Source organism: Rhipicephalus microplus, chromosome X (genome assembly GCF_043290135.1).
Source record: "Rhipicephalus microplus isolate Deutch F79 chromosome X, USDA_Rmic, whole genome shotgun sequence".
In the NCBI taxonomy this organism is placed as follows: Eukaryota; Metazoa; Arthropoda; class Arachnida; order Ixodida; family Ixodidae; genus Rhipicephalus; species Rhipicephalus microplus.
The window spans coordinates 76,149,851-76,166,718 of NC_134710.1; the positions used below are offsets into that span (position 1 = coordinate 76,149,851).

At 40.3% G+C, this 16,868-nt stretch overlaps 1 protein-coding gene across 1 annotated transcript in view; it reads right to left on the bottom strand.

Moving 5' to 3' along the window:
• LOC119176676 (uncharacterized) overlaps positions 1–16,868 on the bottom strand; it is a 322,419-nt gene that overhangs the window by 77,287 nt on the left and 228,264 nt on the right. Inside the window, exon 141 of the mRNA XM_075876363.1 lies at positions 708–16,667. Within this exon, the coding sequence (XP_075732478.1) occupies positions 708–16,667 (15,960 nt within the window). The remainder of the gene's footprint in view (positions 1–707; positions 16,668–16,868) is intronic.

Here is a 16,868-nt window from a genome sequence, read left to right on the forward strand (position 1 = left end):
CAACAGCAGTGAATCTGATGCTGATTGGTCATAGTCATTTCCTGACCTGAATGAAACTATGTGCAAGTATAAAAAACTGGCCCATTTGTGATAAGCAAGCACATTCATCAAGTACCAAAGTAGTTGGGTAGTTTATTATGGTTGAGATTTGTAATGACTAATGTAATTTTATTAAAAATACCATATAACGTAAAAAACTGACCATATTTAGTTTGGCATTACCAGTAGCAAAAGATCCCAGGCTAACAGGCTAGTACTCAGACAAGACATAGCTTTGTAGCAGCACTACATAAGCTTGCACTTGCACTGTATCCTTTAGATGTAGTAGACTACAAAATACTTTTGTGTCCAAATAATAGAAACCCAGGACTGGCAAGTGGAGCATTGCTGCACATCATCACAAGTTCCAGGATTTTGGCCAACACACGGCACTAAAAGTTGTGAGGTAAAAGATACCCAATATATTGCCATTCATTTTTTCGGGCAAGTTGCATCACTTGTTTGTTTTCAGAAACCTTCAATTTACCACATATATTACAATAATATAATAACAATGTTAAGGTTAAGAAAATATGTTCATAGTGGCTTCTCCTTGCTTTACTATTATTCATTCTAAAAAGATTCATGTACCAAAGGAAATTGAGTACCATCAATATGGAAAGACATAATATTGAGAATAATGACAGCTTTCAACCTTACACACTTACCTGGGACTTTTCTTCTTCGCTTAGGTGTAAGTTCCAGTTGCTCTGAAATGGACGGCTTCGTTGGAACCAGTGCTTCGTTTGTTTCTTCAAATACCACTTGTAGTTCTTGCTCTTGCTCCATTGTATCACTAAATAGTTTCATTTCTAAAGTAATCAGCTCCTCACCTTCTTTCACGGAGACTTCAAGTTTTTCTGCACTTGGCACCTCACTAGGAACTAAGGTTGTTGTAACAGCCTGTTCTAATAAAGAACTGTCTTCATGCACTTCAGTGGGCTTTGCACTTTCAAAAGTATCAAGAAAGCTCGCCACTCTTTCTGTAATTAGAAGCTCATCTTTAGGACGAGAGATAACCTCTGGTGCCTCTTGAGTGGCTTCCTCCGCCAAACGAAGTTCCATAGATGATGCCAATGCTTCTTGTAACACTGGCAGTTCACTTGAGTCAATTGCAGACTCAAAAAGCTCAGCCTCATCTACAGTAACTGCTTCCAGTTCTAAGTCAGCGTGTTCATAAATTTCTGCATCTCTTTCTTCAAATTCATCAGCACTTTCACCAGCCGAAAAGAACTCTTCTTCCTCGGGAATGGTTTCAGGTTTACGCTTTGGCTTTCTCCTGACTTTTGGTTGCTCAGGTTTAGGCCTAATAGTCTTTGTTTTGGGTTTGACAGGGACTTCATCTTTGCTTATTTCAGTAGTATCCATTTCTTCAAGAATTTGAGCTTCCTGAGAGACTACAGGCTCTTTGGGTGTTTCGAAGGCTTCTCCTTCCTTCAAAGGTTTGGATTCAACTTCTTCAATAGTTGGTTGGGGCAAGCTTTCTAAAGTAACTTCAATATCGATTGTCTCTTCTCTGTGTGTTTCATAAACAAGTTCTACAGGCTCATCACTAATTTGTTCTTCTGGAACTGGCTTTATAAACTTAAAGTCAACACTAGTGGGTGAGGTAGTTTCGTCTTCTGAATCCAAAACTTTTATAGAGAGCTTGCGTTTCTGCTTCGGCTTCTTTTGCAGCTTCGGAATAACTTCGTCTACTGCTTTCTTTTCAACTTCGTCTATTTCAGAAGGAATTTTTGTAGTTTCTGAAAGCTCCGTTTCAGGAGCATGGTCAGTTGTAACTTCCTCAGGTTTTTGCATCTTTTCTACCAGCTGATCGAATTCCTTTACCTGTGGTTCTTCTCTTGTAATTCTTAATTCACCAATATCCATGACCTCTTCTGGAAGTTCTTGTTTAGGTACCTGTTCTCTTTCTTCAACTTCAGGCATTTCCTTCTTCCTAACGGCTTTCTTTTTCTTCTTTTCTTTAGGCTTTTCTTCAATCTTCTCTTCTATTTTCTCCTCAAGCGCTTCTTCAGGCTTCTCTTCTGACTTCTCAATGACCTCTAGTTCAACTGGCTTCTCAATAAGTTGTGTAACATCAAGCTGAGGAGCTTCTTTGGATGTAGTTGTTATATTCATTACTTCTTCAGGCTTTTGCAGCTTCTCGATGTTAATGTCAAACTCGGTGATTTCTTCCACTGTCTCTTCAACTTGTTTGATTTCAGTAACTTTCTGGATTTCTTCAGGTGCTTCTTCTCTTGGTCTAAGCTCAATCTCAGTGATCTCTGGCTTTTCTTTTTTCTTAACAACTTTCTTTTTCTTCTTTTCTTTAGGTTTCTCTTCAATCTGCTCTTCTGGTTTTTCTTCAGGAGCTTCTTCAGGTTTCTCTTCCGGTTTTTCAATGCTCTCCAGTTCAAGTGGCTTCTCAATAGCTTGTGTGACATCAAGCTTAGGTATTTCTTCTGATGTAACTGTTACATCAAGTCTCTCTTCTGGTTTGGGAAGCTCCTCGATTTTAATGTCAAACTCGGTGATTTCTTCCACTGCCTCTTCAACTTGCTTGATTTCAGTAACTTCCTGGATTTCTTCAGGTGCTTCTTCTTTTGGTTTAAGCTCAATCTCAGTGATCTCTGGCTTTTCTTTTTTCTTAACAACTTTCTTTTTCTTCTTTTCTTTAGGCTTCTCTTCAATCTGCTCTTCTGGTTTTTCTTCAAGAGCTTCTTCAGGTTTCTCATCCGGTTTTTCAATGCTCTCCAGTTCAAGTGGCTTCTCAATAGCTTGTGTGACATCAAGCTGAGGTATTTCTTCTGATGTAACTGTTACATCAAGTCCCTCTTCTGGTTTGGGAAGCTCCTCGACCTTAATGTTAAACTCGGTGATTTCTTCCACTGTCTCTTCAACTTGCTTGATTTCACTCACTTCCTGGATTTCTTCAGGTGCTTCTTCTTTTGGTTTAAGCTCAATCTCTGTAATTTCTGGCTTTTCTTTTTTCTTAACAACTTTCTTTTTCTTCTTTTCTTTAGGCTTCTCTTCAATCTGCTCTTCTGGTTTTTCTTTAGGAGCTTCTTCAGGTTTCTCTTCCGGTTTTTCAATGCTCTCCAGTTCAAGTGGCTTCTCAATAGCTTGTGTGACATCAAGCTGAGGTATTTCTTCTGATGTAACTGTTACATCAAGTCCCTCTTCTGGTTTGGGAAGCTCCTCGACCTTAATGTCAAACTCGGTGATTTCTTCCACTGTCTCTTCAACTTGCTTGATTTCACTCACTTCCTGGATTTCTTCAGGTGTTTCTTCTTTTGGTTTAAGCTCAATCTCTGTAATTTCTGGCTTTTCTTTTTTCTTGACAACTTTCTTTTTCTTCTTTTCTTTAGGCTTCTCTTCAATCTGCTCTTCTGGTTTTTCTTCCGGAGCTTCTTCAGGCTTCTCAATGCTTTCGAGTTCAACTGGCTTTTCGATAACTTGTGTGACATCGAGCTGAGGCACTTCTTCCGATGTAAGTGTTATATCAAGTACCTCTTCTGGTTTGCGAAGCTTCTCGATCTTAATGTCAAACTCAGTGATTTCTTCCACTGTCTCTTCAACTTGCTTGATTTCACTCACTTCCTGGATTTCTTCGGGTGCTTCTTCTCTTGGTTTGAGCCCAATCTCAGTGATCTCTGGCTTTTCTTTTTTCTTAACAACTTTCTTTTTCTTTTCTTTAGGCTTCTCTTCAATCTGCTCTTCTGGTTTTTCTTCAGGAGCTTCTTCAGGAACTTCTTCAGGTTTCTCTTCCGGTTTTTCAATGCTCTCGAGTTCAAGCGGCTTCTCGATAGCTTGTGTGACATCGAGCTGAGGCACTTCTTCTGATATAAGTGTTATATCAAGTACCTCTTCTGGTTTGCGAAGTTTCTCGATCTTAATGTCGAACTCAGTGATTTCTTCCACTGTCTCTTCAACTTGCTTGATTTCACTCACTTCCTGGATTTTTTCGGGTGCTTCTTCTTTTGGTTTAAGCTCAATCTCTGTAATTTCTGGCTTTTCTTTTTTCTTGACAACTTTCTTTTTCTTCTTTTCTTTAGGCTTCTCTTCAATCTGCTCTTCTGGTTTTTCTTCCGGAGCTTCTTCAGGCTTCTCAATGCTCTCGAGTTCAACTGGCTTCTCGATAACTTGTGTGACATCGAGCTGAGGCACTTCTTCCGATGTAAGTGTTATATCAAGTACCTCTTCTGGTTTGCGAAGCTTCTCGATCTTAATGTCAAACTCAGTGATTTCTTCCACTGTCTCTTCAACTTGCTTGATTTCACTCACTTCCTGGATTTCTTCGGGTGCTTCTTCTTTTGGTTTAAGCTCAATCTCTGTAATTTCTGGCTTTTCTTTTTTCTTAACAACTTTCTTTTTCTTCTTTTCTTTAGGCTTCTCTTCAATCTGCTCTTCTGGTTTTTCTTCAGGAGCTTCTTCAGGTTTCTCTTCCGGTTTTTCAATGCTCTCGAGTTCAAGCGGCTTCTCGATAGCTTGTGTGACATCGAGCTGAGGCACTTCTTCTGATGTAAGTGTTATATCAAGTACCTCTTCTGGTTTGCGAAGCTTCTCGATCTTAATGTCAAACTCAGTGATTTCTTCCACTGTCTCTTCAACTTGCTTGATTTCACTCACTTCCTGGATTTCTTCGGGTGCTTCTTCTCTTGGTTTAAGCTCAATCTCAGTGATCTCTGGCTTTTCTTTTTTCTTAACAACTTTCTTTTTCTTTCCTTTAGGCTTCTCTTCAATCTGCTCTTCTGGTTTTTCTTCAGGAGCTTCTTCAGGAGCTTCTTCAGGTTTCTCTTCCGGTTTTTCAATGCTCTCGAGTTCAAGCGGCTTCTCGATAGCTTGTGTGACATCGAGCTGAGGCACTTCTTCTGATATAAGTGTTATATCAAGTACCTCTTCTGGTTTGCGAAGCTTCCCGATCCTAATGTCGAACTCAGTGATTTCTTCCACTGTCTCTTCAACTTGTTTTATTTCAGTCACTTCCTGAATTTCTTTGGGTGCTTCTTCTCTTGGTTTAAGCTCAATCTCAGTGATCTCTGGCTTTTCTTTTTTCTTAACAACTTTCTTTTTCTTCTTTTCTTTAGGCTTCTCTTCAATCTGCTCTTCTGGTTTTTCTTCCGGAGCTTTTTCAGGCTTCTCAATGCTCTCGAGTTCAACTGGCTTCTCGATAACTTGTGTGACATCGAGCTGAGGCACTTCTTCCGATGTAAGTGTTATATCAAGTACCTCTTCTGGTTTGCGAAGCTTCTCGATCTTAATGTCAAACTCAGTGATTTCTTCCACTGTCTCTTCAACTTGCTTGATTTCACTCACTTCCTGGATTTCTTCGGGTGCTTCTTCTTTTGGTTTAAGCTCAATCTCTGTAATTTCTGGCTTTTCTTTTTTCTTAACAACTTTCTTTTTCTTCTTTTCTTTAGGCTTCTCTTCAATCTGCTCTTCTGGTTTTACTTCAGGAGCTTCTTCAGTCTTCTCAATGCTCTCGAACTCAACTGGCTTTTCGATAACTTGTGTGACATCGAGCTGAGGCACGACTTCTGATGTAACTGTTATATCACGCATATCTTCTGGTTTGCGAAGCTTCTCGATCTTAATGTCAAACTCAGTGATTTCTTCCACTGTCTCTTCAACTTGCTTGATTTCACTCACTTCCTGGATTTTTTCGGGTGCTTCTTCTTTTGGTTTAAGCTCAATCTCTGTAATTTCTGGCTTTTCTTTTGTCTTAACAACTTTCTTTTTCTTCTTTTCTTTAGGCTTCTCTTCAATCTTCTCTTCTGGTTTTTCTTCAGGAGCTTCTTCAGGCTTCTCAATGCTCTCGAATTCAACTGGCTTCTCGATAACTTGTGTGACATCGAGCTGAGGCACTTCTTCCGATGTAAGTGTTATATCAAGTACCTCTTCTGGTTTGCGAAGCTTCTCGATCTTAATGTCAAACTCAGTGATTTCTTCCACTGTCTCTTCAACTTGCTTGATTTCACTCACTTCCTGGATTTCTTCGGGTGCTTCTTCTTTTGGTTTAAGCTCAATCTCAGTGATCTCTGGCTTTTCTTTTTTCTTGACAACTTTCTTTTTCTTCTTTTCTTTAGGCTTCTCTTCAATCTGCTCTTCTTGTTTTTCTTCAGGAGCTTCTTCAGGAGCTTCTTCAGGTTTCTCTTCCGGTTTTTCAATGCTCTCGAGTTCAAGCGGCTTCTCGATAGCTTGTGTGACATCGAGCTGAGGCACTTCTTCTGATATAAGTGTTATATCAAGTACCTCTTCTGGTTTGCGAAGCTTCTCGATCTTAATGTCGAACTCAGTGATTTCTTCCACTATCTCTTCAACTTGCTTGATTTCACTCACTTCCTGGATTTCTTCAGGTGCTTCTTCTTTTGGTTTAAGCTCAATCTCTGTAATTTCTGGCTTTTCTTTTTTCTTGACAACTTTCTTTTTCTTCTTTTCTTTAGGCTTCTCTTCAATCTGCTCTTCTGGTTTTTCTTCAGGAGCTTCTTCAGGCTTCTCAATGCTCTCGAATTCAACTGGCTTTTCGATAACTTGTGTGACATCGAGCTGAGGCACTTCTTCTGATGTAACTGTTATATCAAGTATCTCTTCTGGTTTGTGAAGCTTCCCGATCTTAATGTCAAACTGAGTGATTTGTTCCACTGTCTCTTCAACTTGTTTTATTTCAGTCACTTCCTGAATTTCTTCGGGTGCTTCTTCTCTTGGTTTAAGCTCAATCTCAGTGATCTCTGGCTTTTCTTTTTTCTTAACAACTTTCTTTTTCTTCTTTTCTTTAGGCTTCTCTTCAATCTGCTCATCTAGTTTTTCTTCAGGAGCTTCTTCAGGCTTCTCAGTGCTCTCGAGTTCAACTGGCTTTTCGATAACTTGTGTGACATCGAGCTGAGGCACTTCTTCTGATGTAACTGTTATATCAAGTATCTCTTCTGGTTTGTGAAGCTGCTCGATCTTAATGTCAAACTCAGTGATTTCTTCTACTGTCTCTTCAATTTGTTTTATTTCAGTCACTTCCTGAATTTCTTCGGGTGCTTCTTCTCTTGGTTTAAGCTCAATTTCAGTGATCTCTGGCTTTTCTTTTTTCTTAACAACTTTCTTTTTCTTCTTTTCTTTAGGCTTCTCTTCCATCTGCTCTTCTGGTTTTTCTTCAGGAGCTTCTTCAGGTTTGTCTTCCGCTTTTTCAATGCTCTCGAATTCAACTGGCTTTTCGATAACTTGTGTTGCATCGAGCTGAGGCATTTCTTCTGATGTAACTGTTATATCAAGTATATCTTCTGGTTTGCGAAGCTTCTCGATCTTAATGTCAAACTCAGTGATTTCTTCCACTGTCTCTTCAACTTGCTTGATTTCACTCACTTCCTGGATTTCTTCGGGTGCTTCTTTTGGTTTAAGCTCAATCTCTGTAATTTCTGGCTTTTCTTTTTTCTTGACAACTTTCTTTTTCTTCTTTTCTTTAGGCTTCTCTTCAATCTGCTCTTCTGGTTTTTCTTCAGGAGCTTCTTCAGGCTTGTCTTCCGCTTTTTCAATGCTCTCGAATTCAACTGGCTTTTCGATAACTTGTGTGACATCGGGCTGAGGCACTTCTTCTGATGTAACTGTTATATCAAGTATCTCTTCTGGTTTGCGAAGCTTCCCGATCCTAATGTCAAACTCAGTGATTTCTTCCACTGTCTCTTCAACTTGTTTTATTTCAGTCACATCCTGAATTTCTTTGGGTGCTTCTTCTCTTGGTTTAAGCTCAATCTCAGTGATCTCTGGCTTTTCTTTTTTCTTAACAACTTTCTTTTTCTTCTTTTCTTTAGGCTTCTCTTCAATCTGCTCTTCTGGTTTTTTTTCAGGAACTTCTTCAGGCTTTTCTTCCGGTTTTTCGACGCTCTCGAGTTCAACTGGCTTCTCGATAACTTGTGTGACATCGAGCTGAGGCACTTCTTCTGATGTAACTGTTATATCAAGTATCTCTTCTGGTTTGCGAAGTTTCTCGATTTTAATGTCAAACTCAGTGATTTCTTCCACTGTCTCTTCAACTTGCTTGATTTCACTCACTTCCTGGATTTCTTCAGGTGCTTCTTCTTTTGGTTTAAGCTCAATCTCCGTAATTTCTGGCTTTTCTTTTTTCTTGACAACTTTCTTTTTCTTCTTTTCTTTAGGCTTCTCTTCAATCTGCTCTTCTGGTTTTTCTTCAGGAGCTTCTTCAGGCTTCTCAATGCTCTCGAGTTCAACTGGCTTTTCGATAACTTGTGTGACATCGAGCTGAGGCACTTCTTCTGATGTAACTGTTATATCAAGTATCTCTTCTGGTTTGTGAAGCTTCCCGATCTTAATGTCAAACTCAGTGATTTCTTCCACTGTCTCTTCAACTTGTTTTATTTCAGTCACTTCCTGAATTTCTTCGAGTGCTTCTTCTCTTGGTTTAAGCTCAATCTCTGTAATTTCTGGCTTTTCTTTTTTCTTGACAACTTTCTTTCTCTTCTTTTCTTTAGGCTTCTCTTCAATCTGCTCTTCTGGTTTTTCTTCAGGAGCTTCTTCAGGCTTCTCAATGCTCTCGAGTTCAACTGGCTTTTCGATAACTTGTGTGACATCGAGCTGAGGCACTTCTTCTGATGTAACTGTTATATCAAGTATCTCTTCTGGTTTGTGAAGCTTCCCGATCTTAATGTCAAACTCAGTGATTTCTTCCACTGTCTCTTCAACTTGCTTGATTTCACTCACTTCCTGGATTTCTTCGGGTGCCTCTTCTTTTGGTTTAAGCTCAATCTTTGTAATTTCTGCCTTTTCTTTCTTTTTAATGATCTTCTTTTTCTTCTTTTCTTTAGGTTGCTTCTCCTCTTCTTGATGTGTGATTTCTTTCAAAGTGGTCTCCTCCTCCTCAGTTTCTTCATGAATTTTAGGATGGATTGTTATTTCAGTAAGGGTTTGTTCGTCTGGCTTCTCCTTTTTCTGTTTGGTTTTCTGCACAGGTTGTACCTCATCAACTTCTTCAATTATGGGCTCTTCGCTGCTTTTTTCTTGACTTTCTGGTGCATTTTCATATTCTTCAGTGACGTCTTCAATTTTAAGCGATGTGCCTTCTGGTGCAGTTCTAGTAAATGTGTGAAGTACTTCAGTAACCTCCTGGGTGCCAGCCGTGTCATCAAAGCGAACATATTTCTTCTTTGTCTTCTTTTTCACTTCTATTCCAGCTTCTACATGGTCTAATATTTCTTCCTCTACCACAATACATGATGAAGTCTCTTCATGTTGAATAGTTTCTCCCGTTACTTCTTGTATTGTTAGACCTTCAGTAACTTGTTCTTTATCCTTGGGCGTGATTTCCTGGATGTTCTCTTCATGCTTGATTTCATCTGAAATAAGAGGTATGTCTCTGGCACTTATTTCTTCAGGACTCTCTTTAATGAAAAATTCATCAGCCATTAAGCCAAAGTTGAACTCTTGCACTGTTATAGGTTCTAGAGAGTCTAGAATATAACTGGCTTTCATGTGCTTTGGTATTTTTTCGTAAGCCAAGTCACTTTCCTTTGTCAATGCTGACATCTCTAAAATTGAGATAGTTTCTTGAGCAGATACGCTTTTCTCAGCGACAACTGGTACTTGTGTCTCTTTTGTGTATAATTCATCTTCTTTTGACAATGTAGCTGTTTCAACAATTGTAATGTGTTTTTCTGTAGGTATAGAAAGAGATGCAAGAGATTCATCTGGGAGCTTTTTCAATGGCAACTCTGATTCTTTAGATAATTCAGGTGTTTCTTGAACTGTTAGTGGCATCACTGTTGGCAAAGTATATGGAACCTTCACCTCATGCGGCATCTTTTCAGATTTAAATGTAGTTTCTTTTTCAAGAACTGAAGAATCAGAAACTACAAGGTGGTGCTCAGTGCGAATATCGAAAGGTGCTGTGACCTCTTTGGTTGATTCTTTTACAGCAAACTCAGATTCTTTACTAAAGACTTGTTTTTCATCAATGGTTATTGATTCTTCCAATAACAGTGAGTATGGTGCACTCATCTCTTCTGGAGTAGTGTGTGGTGTGAGTTCTTCCTCCTTATCAAACTGTTGCAAGTGAGATATAACAATATGTTGGTCTGTTGGTATAGTATATGGTGCACTGATTTCAGAAGGAAGTTGGTCTGTCTTCAGCTCAGATTCTTTTAGAAGAAACTCTGTGGCTTCTACAGTCAATGGTTCTTCAATACCTAATGAGAAAGGTGCCGTTATCTCCCCAGGGATTTTTTCAAGCTGTAGGGACTCTTCTTTGTCTAGATGTCGGCATTCCTCTACTACTGTGACATGATGCTCTTGAGGCAGTGTCATGAATGCACTAAATTCAGATGGCTGTTTTTCTGTGTCTAAGTGGGACTCTTTTAATAATGAGCTTGTCTCCTCAATGGTCAAATATTCGGCAACAGGCAAAGAGAAAGGTGCAGTTACTTGTGCTGGTTTTTTACCAGCTTGCAAATCTTGCTCTTTGTGCAGAGTTGGTTGGTCAGATATTATTACATGTTCCTGTGTGGTTATTGAATATGGCGCAGAAATTTCTTTTGGCAAATTTTTAGTTGTGAACTCAGAAACTTCTGTAACGTGTCTGATTTCTTGTACTGTCAAAGACTCTTCAAGTGGTATAGTATAAGGTGCAGTAACCTCGCCAGGGAGTGTACCAGGCAGAAAAACATCTTCCTTGTCAAGAGCAGGAAGATCCGAAACTATAATGTGCTGTACCGTGGGGACTGATGTGACAGCGGTAGTCTCTTTTGGAAGCTCTTTTGTTGTGAGCACAGATTCTTTCGTGAAAGAACTTGTTTCCTCTATTGCTATAGATTCCTGTGAAGAAACAGTGAATGGTGCAGTGATCTCACTAGGAAAGTCTGATGGCTCAAATCCCTCTTCTTTGTGAAGAAATGGTTGCTCAGAGACGACAACATGCTGCTCCGTGGCAATTTTGAATGGGGCAGTAAGCTCTGAAGGGAGTTTCTGCTCTTTCAGTTCCAACTCTTTTGTAAGAATGCTGGTTTCTTCAACTGTTATTGACTCTTGCAGAGGAACTGAAAATGGGGCTGTGACTTCTCCTGGAAGTTTTCCAGGCTGGAATTCCTCCTCTTTCTCAAAAGCTGATAGCTGTGAAACCAAAATGTGCTGCTCAGCAGGAACTGAGAAAGGAGCCGTAACTTCTGAAACTTGTTTTTCCTCCTTCAGTTCTGTCTCTTTTGTGAGAATGCTGGTTTGTTCTACTGTTATTGACTCTTGTAGAGGAAATGAAAATGGGGCTGTGACTTCTCCTGGAAGTTTTCCAGGCTGGAATTCTTCCTCTTTCTCAAAAGTTGAAAACTGTGAAACTGAAATATGCTGTTCAGTAGGAACTGAGAAAGGAGCTGTAACTTCTGAAATTTGTTTTTCTTTCTTCAGTTCTGACTCTTTTGTGAGAATGCTGGTTTGTTCAACTGTTATTGACTCTTGTAGAGGAACTGAAAATGGGGCACTTACTTCTCCTGGAAGTTTTCTAGGCTGGAATTCCTCCTCTTTCTCAAAAGTCGAGAACTGTGAAACTGAAATATGTTGTTCAGTAGGAACTGAGAATGGTATAGCAATTTGTGTAGGAGATTTCTCTTGCTCCAGTTCAGACTCTTTTGTCAAGAGGTTTGTTTCTGCTACAGTTAAGGATTCTTCTAATGGAATTGAGAATGGTGCTGTAATCTCACCCAGAATTTGTCCTGGGTGAAATTCATTTTCTTTCTCAAGAGATGAATGCTCTGATATAATAACATGCTGCTCAGTTAAAACTGAGAAGGGAGCGGTAGTTTCTGCAGGTGTTTTGTCCTCTTTTAGTTCTGACTCCTTTGTAAGAAACCTGGTCTCTTCCACAGTAAGTGACTCTTCCAATGGCACAGAGAAAGGTGCAGTGACCTCTTTAGGAATTTTCACAGTCAGACACTCCCCTTCCTTCTCAAGGGATGGATGCTCTGACACTACAACATGCTGTTCTGTGGAAACTGAAAAAGGAGCTGTAAATTTTTCTGGAAATTTGTCCTCTTTTAACTCTGACTCTCTTGTAAGAATACTTGCCTGCTGCACCGTTAAAGACTCTTCCAGTGGAATTGAAAAAGGTGCAGCAACTTCACCAGGAAGTTTTCCAGGCTGAAATTCCCCTTCCTTTTCCAAAATTGAGAGCTGTGATACTACAATGTGTTGCTCAGTAGGAACAGAAATTGGAGCTGTTACTGTCAAAGGAAGTTTTTCTTCCTTCAATTCTGCTTCCTTAGTAAGAAAACTAGTTTCTTCTACAGTCATAGATTCTGCAAGTGGCACTGAAAATGGGGCAGTTACCTCCCTGGGAATTTTTTCAGCATGAAATTCTGTTTCTTTCTCAAGGTTCTGGGGCTGTAATACTTCTATGTGATGCTCTGTAGAGATTGAGGAAGGAGCTGTAACTTCTGTAGGAAGCTTTGTTTCTGTAAATTCAGATTCTTTTGACAGCAGGCTTGTTTCCACTACAGTTAGTGACTCTTCACATGGAATCGAAAGTTGCGCTGCGACTTCCCCAAATGCTTTTCCAGGCTGGAAGCCCTCTTCCTTTTCAAGTGTTGGGTGCTCTGATATCATAATATGCTGCTCTGTTGGTAGAGAATAAGAAAGCATGACCTCAGCAGGAAGTTTTTCTTCTGGTAATTCAGATTCTTTTGCCAGCAGGCTAGTTTCTTCTACTGCTAAGGACTCTTCTAAACGCATTGAGAATGGTGCAGTAATTTCACCAGGAAGTTTCCCGGACTGAAATTTGTCTTCTCTTTCGAGATATGGTTGCTCTGAAATAACAACATGCTGCTCTGTCAGAATAGAAAAAGGAACAGTGACTCCTGCAGGAAGTTTATCTTCAATCAGCTCAGACTCTTTTGCCAGTGGGTTGGTTTCTTCTACTGATAACGGCTCTTCATATGGTATTGAGAAAGGTGCAGATATTTCCTTAGGAAGCTTTCCAGGATGAAAAGTTTCTTCCTTCTCAAGAGGTGTGGAGCGGGACACTGCAATGTGTTCCACTGTTGAAACAGAGAAAGGAGCCGTAACCTCTGCAGGAAGCTTATCTTCTTTTAACTCCGATTCTTTTGACAGTAAATTTGCTTCCTCCACTGTTAACGGCTCTTCAAATGGCAAAGAGTAGTGCGCGGAAACTTCCTTGGGAAGTTTCCCAGACTGAAGCTCATCTTCCCTTTCCATGGTCGGGTGATCAGACACGATAATATGCTCTGCTGTTGAAACTGAAAACGGGGCTATAATATGTGCAGGAGCCTTGTCCTTTTTTAATTCTGACTCTTTTGTGAGGAGACTTATTTCTTCTACTGTTAAAGACTCTTCAAATGGCATTGACAAAAGTGCAGTAATTTCTTTCGGCTGTTTATCAGGATAAAATTCTACTTCTTTCTCAAGAGCTGGATGGTCACTGATAACAACGTGCTTTTCTGTTGGAACTGAAAAAGGAGCTTTAACCTGGTCAGGCAGTTTTTCCTCTTTCAGATCTGACTCTTTAGCCAGAATGTTTGTTTCTTGAACCAATATTGATTCCTCCATAGGAACTGAAAAAGGTGCAGTAACTTCACTGGGAAGTTTTCCAGGCTGAAAGTCCTCTTCTTTTTCAAGTGCTGGAGACTGTGATATCACAACATGGTGCTGAGTTGAAAGTGAAAATGGAGCTGTAATGTCCGGTGGCAGTTTGTCTTTTTCTAGTTCTGACTCTTTTGTTAAAAGACTAATTTCTTCCACTGTAATGGATTCTTGAAGTGACACAGAAAATGGTGCAGTAACTTTGCGAGGAACTTTTTCAGTTTCAAGTTCTTCCTCCTTCTCAAGATTTTCTAGCTGTGATACAACAATGTGCTCCTCACTGGAAACTGAGAAAGGAGCTGTAACTTCTGCTGGAAGGTTTTCCTGGGCAAGTTCCGATTCCTTTGTGTAAAGGCTTGTCTCTTCTATTGTCACCGACTCTTCACATGGAACAGTGTATGGCACAGTAACTTCAGTGGGAAGCTTCCCAGGTAAGAAGTCTTCTTCTTTTTCAAAAGTGGGGTGATCAGATATCATAACGTGTCGGTCAGTGGGCAATGAAAAGGGAGCTGTAACTTCTGCAGGCCATTTTTGTTTCTTTAGCTCTTTCTCTTTGGTTAGGAGGCACGTTTGTTCTACAGTTATTGACTCTTGAATTGGCACTGAAAATGGTGCAGAAATTTCATTAGGAAGAATTGTGTGCTGAAGTTCTTCTTCTTTTTCAAAAATCTGGCGGTCACACACTAGCACATGCTTTTCTGTAGGCACAGAAAAAGGAGCCGTGACTTTATCTGGCTGGACATCCTGTTTTAGATCAGACTCTTTTGCCAAAATTCTGGTCTCTTGTATTATAATTGATTCTTCAAGTGGTACTGTAAATGGTGCAATAATTTCATTGGGAAGTTCCTCAATTCGAACTTCTTCTTTTTCAAAAGTTGGATGCTCTGACACCACAACATGCTGTTCGGTAGAAACTGAGAAAGGAGCTGTAACTTTTGCAGGTACCATGTCTGGCCTCAGTTCTGATTCTTTTGTGAGGGTACTTGTTTCTTCTACTGTTAAAGGTTCCTCAAGGGGCACTGAAAACGGTGCTGTCACCTCCCTGGGCACCTTCTCTGGGTGAAACATCTCCTCTTTATCAAGGCCTGCTTGTTCACTAACTGCAACGTGCTGTTCTGTGGGTATTGTGAAAGGTGCAGTGATTTCTGTGGCTGGCTTTTCTCGTTGCAACTCCGATTCTTTCACCAGAAAGCTAGTCTCTTCAACTGTTATTGGCATGTCCACAGGAACGGAGTATGGTGCTGTGACCTTGTCTGGATGGTGGTCAACATGAAGTGCAGTCTCTTTATCGAGAGCTTTGTGTTCATGAATAACGACATGCTGCTGTGTTGTAAGTGTGTACGGCGCTGTGGTTTCTGGAGGAAGTTCTTTTGCCTTGAGCTCAGATTCTTTGGAAAACAAACTGACATCTTCAATGGTCAAAGGCTCTTCGAGTAACAGTGAGCATGGTGCTGTTACCTCAGCAGGAAGCTTTTCTTGTTCTAATAATTTTTCTTTGTCAAAGGTTCCATGGGCTGAGACAACAACATGCTGCTGAGCAGGAATTGTAAATGGTGCTGTGACTGTTGATGGGAGATCTTTAAGTTTCAGGTCTGACTCTTTAGTGAAAAAATCTGTTTGTTCAACTGTTAAGGATTCTTCCAGTGGAACTGAAAAAGGAGCATTAATTTCTTTCGGAAGCTTTGCAAGCTCCAATACTTCTTCCTTATCAAGAGCTGGGTATTCAGACACCTGGACATGCTGTTCAGTTGAGATAGTGTATGGAACAGTTACCTCATACGGCTGCTCTTGCAGCCCGAGCATTTTTTCTTTCATGAGGGTATGCTGAGCAAGAACCGACAAGCTTTCACTAGTTGTTATGATTGGCGCTGCAGTAGCACATTTAGGCTCAAAGTATGCTTCAATGTGTTCTTCCTTTGCTAATATCACAGGCTCAGAAATGGACACAGGCTCATCAGTTGTCACCTTCACTGTTGATGTAATGCCTTCTGGTACTTTTTCGACTCTTAAATCACCTTCTCTACCCAGTGTTGAAGTTTCTGAGACTGTTATTGGTGTATCTGTTGGCATAGTGATTTCAGCTTTTAAGTGTCTTGGCATTTTTTCTGGAGTGTACTCTCCCTCCATTATAAAACTTGACATAAGTGAAACATTCACTGGCTGCTGTACATCGATGGTGCATGGTGCTTTGGTGCCTGATGGCTTCTCTTCAAGCTTAAGTTCTGTCTCCTTTATAAGCACTGGAATTTGTGTGACACACACATGTTGTTCTGTTGGAATACTGAATGGTGCGGTAGACTTAGGTGGTCTAGCTTCACCTGGCAGGTTCGTTTCTTTCATAAGAACAGGAACTTCGGAAACTAGCAGCGGCTGATCAGTCAAAAGTTCGGATTTTACTTTTGTTGTTGGAAGGCCCCTATTGACAGGTAGTGCCTCCTCTGAAGTTAGTGCTTCTGTTTCACATACAATAAGAGGGCGATTTGGTGCCACAGTTGATACACTGAGTTCCTGTGCTGGTGCCTGACGTACTTCAATATCCTCTTCCATGCTCATAGCTTCTATTTCAGTTACTTGGAGAGGCTCTTCAGTCAGCAATGTGAAAGAAGCACTCACTGACTTTGGAGGTTTGAATTTGTCGGCATGAGCTTCTTTCAAAGCAGTCTCCACCGCTGATATGGCGAGGGCCTCAATTGTCGTGAATGTGCTTATTGGTGTGACTTCTTTGTGAAGTGGCTCAGTTTTTAACTCAGTTCCTGTTAACCCTGGTGTAGTTTCATGGACTTGAATTCCTAGAGATGTTGTCATGCCTACTTCAGCTTTAGCTTCAGCAAATGGAGTTGTCTTAATGGCACCTGTCGTCATATGCACACCACTTTCTTCTACAGTTAATGGTGCCAGTGGTAGAAACCTTAACTCAGCAGTATGCATATCTGGTAATTCAGTGGGCTTGGCATCAGAAGTAGAGGCTTCTGCAATTATATCTTTAACCAGGAGACTCTGCACTAGTTCCAAAATTGGTTTTGCATGCTTCGTCAAATCTGGTGCTTCCTCCAGTTCGGCAGCCGTTTCTGAAATTACGCATGGAAATAAATTTTTAGAAAGAAATGCAGGAATGACTGTTCACTAACCACATGAAAATGTCATATCTACCTATTAAGCAACAAAATGTGGCACACCCTATATACCTTTGGTAAAGGTGAAGGTTAGTTGCTTTCAATGCCACTAGGAGCTCTCTGCCTTGTTATCAAAAACAAGGCTGAGAGTAACAA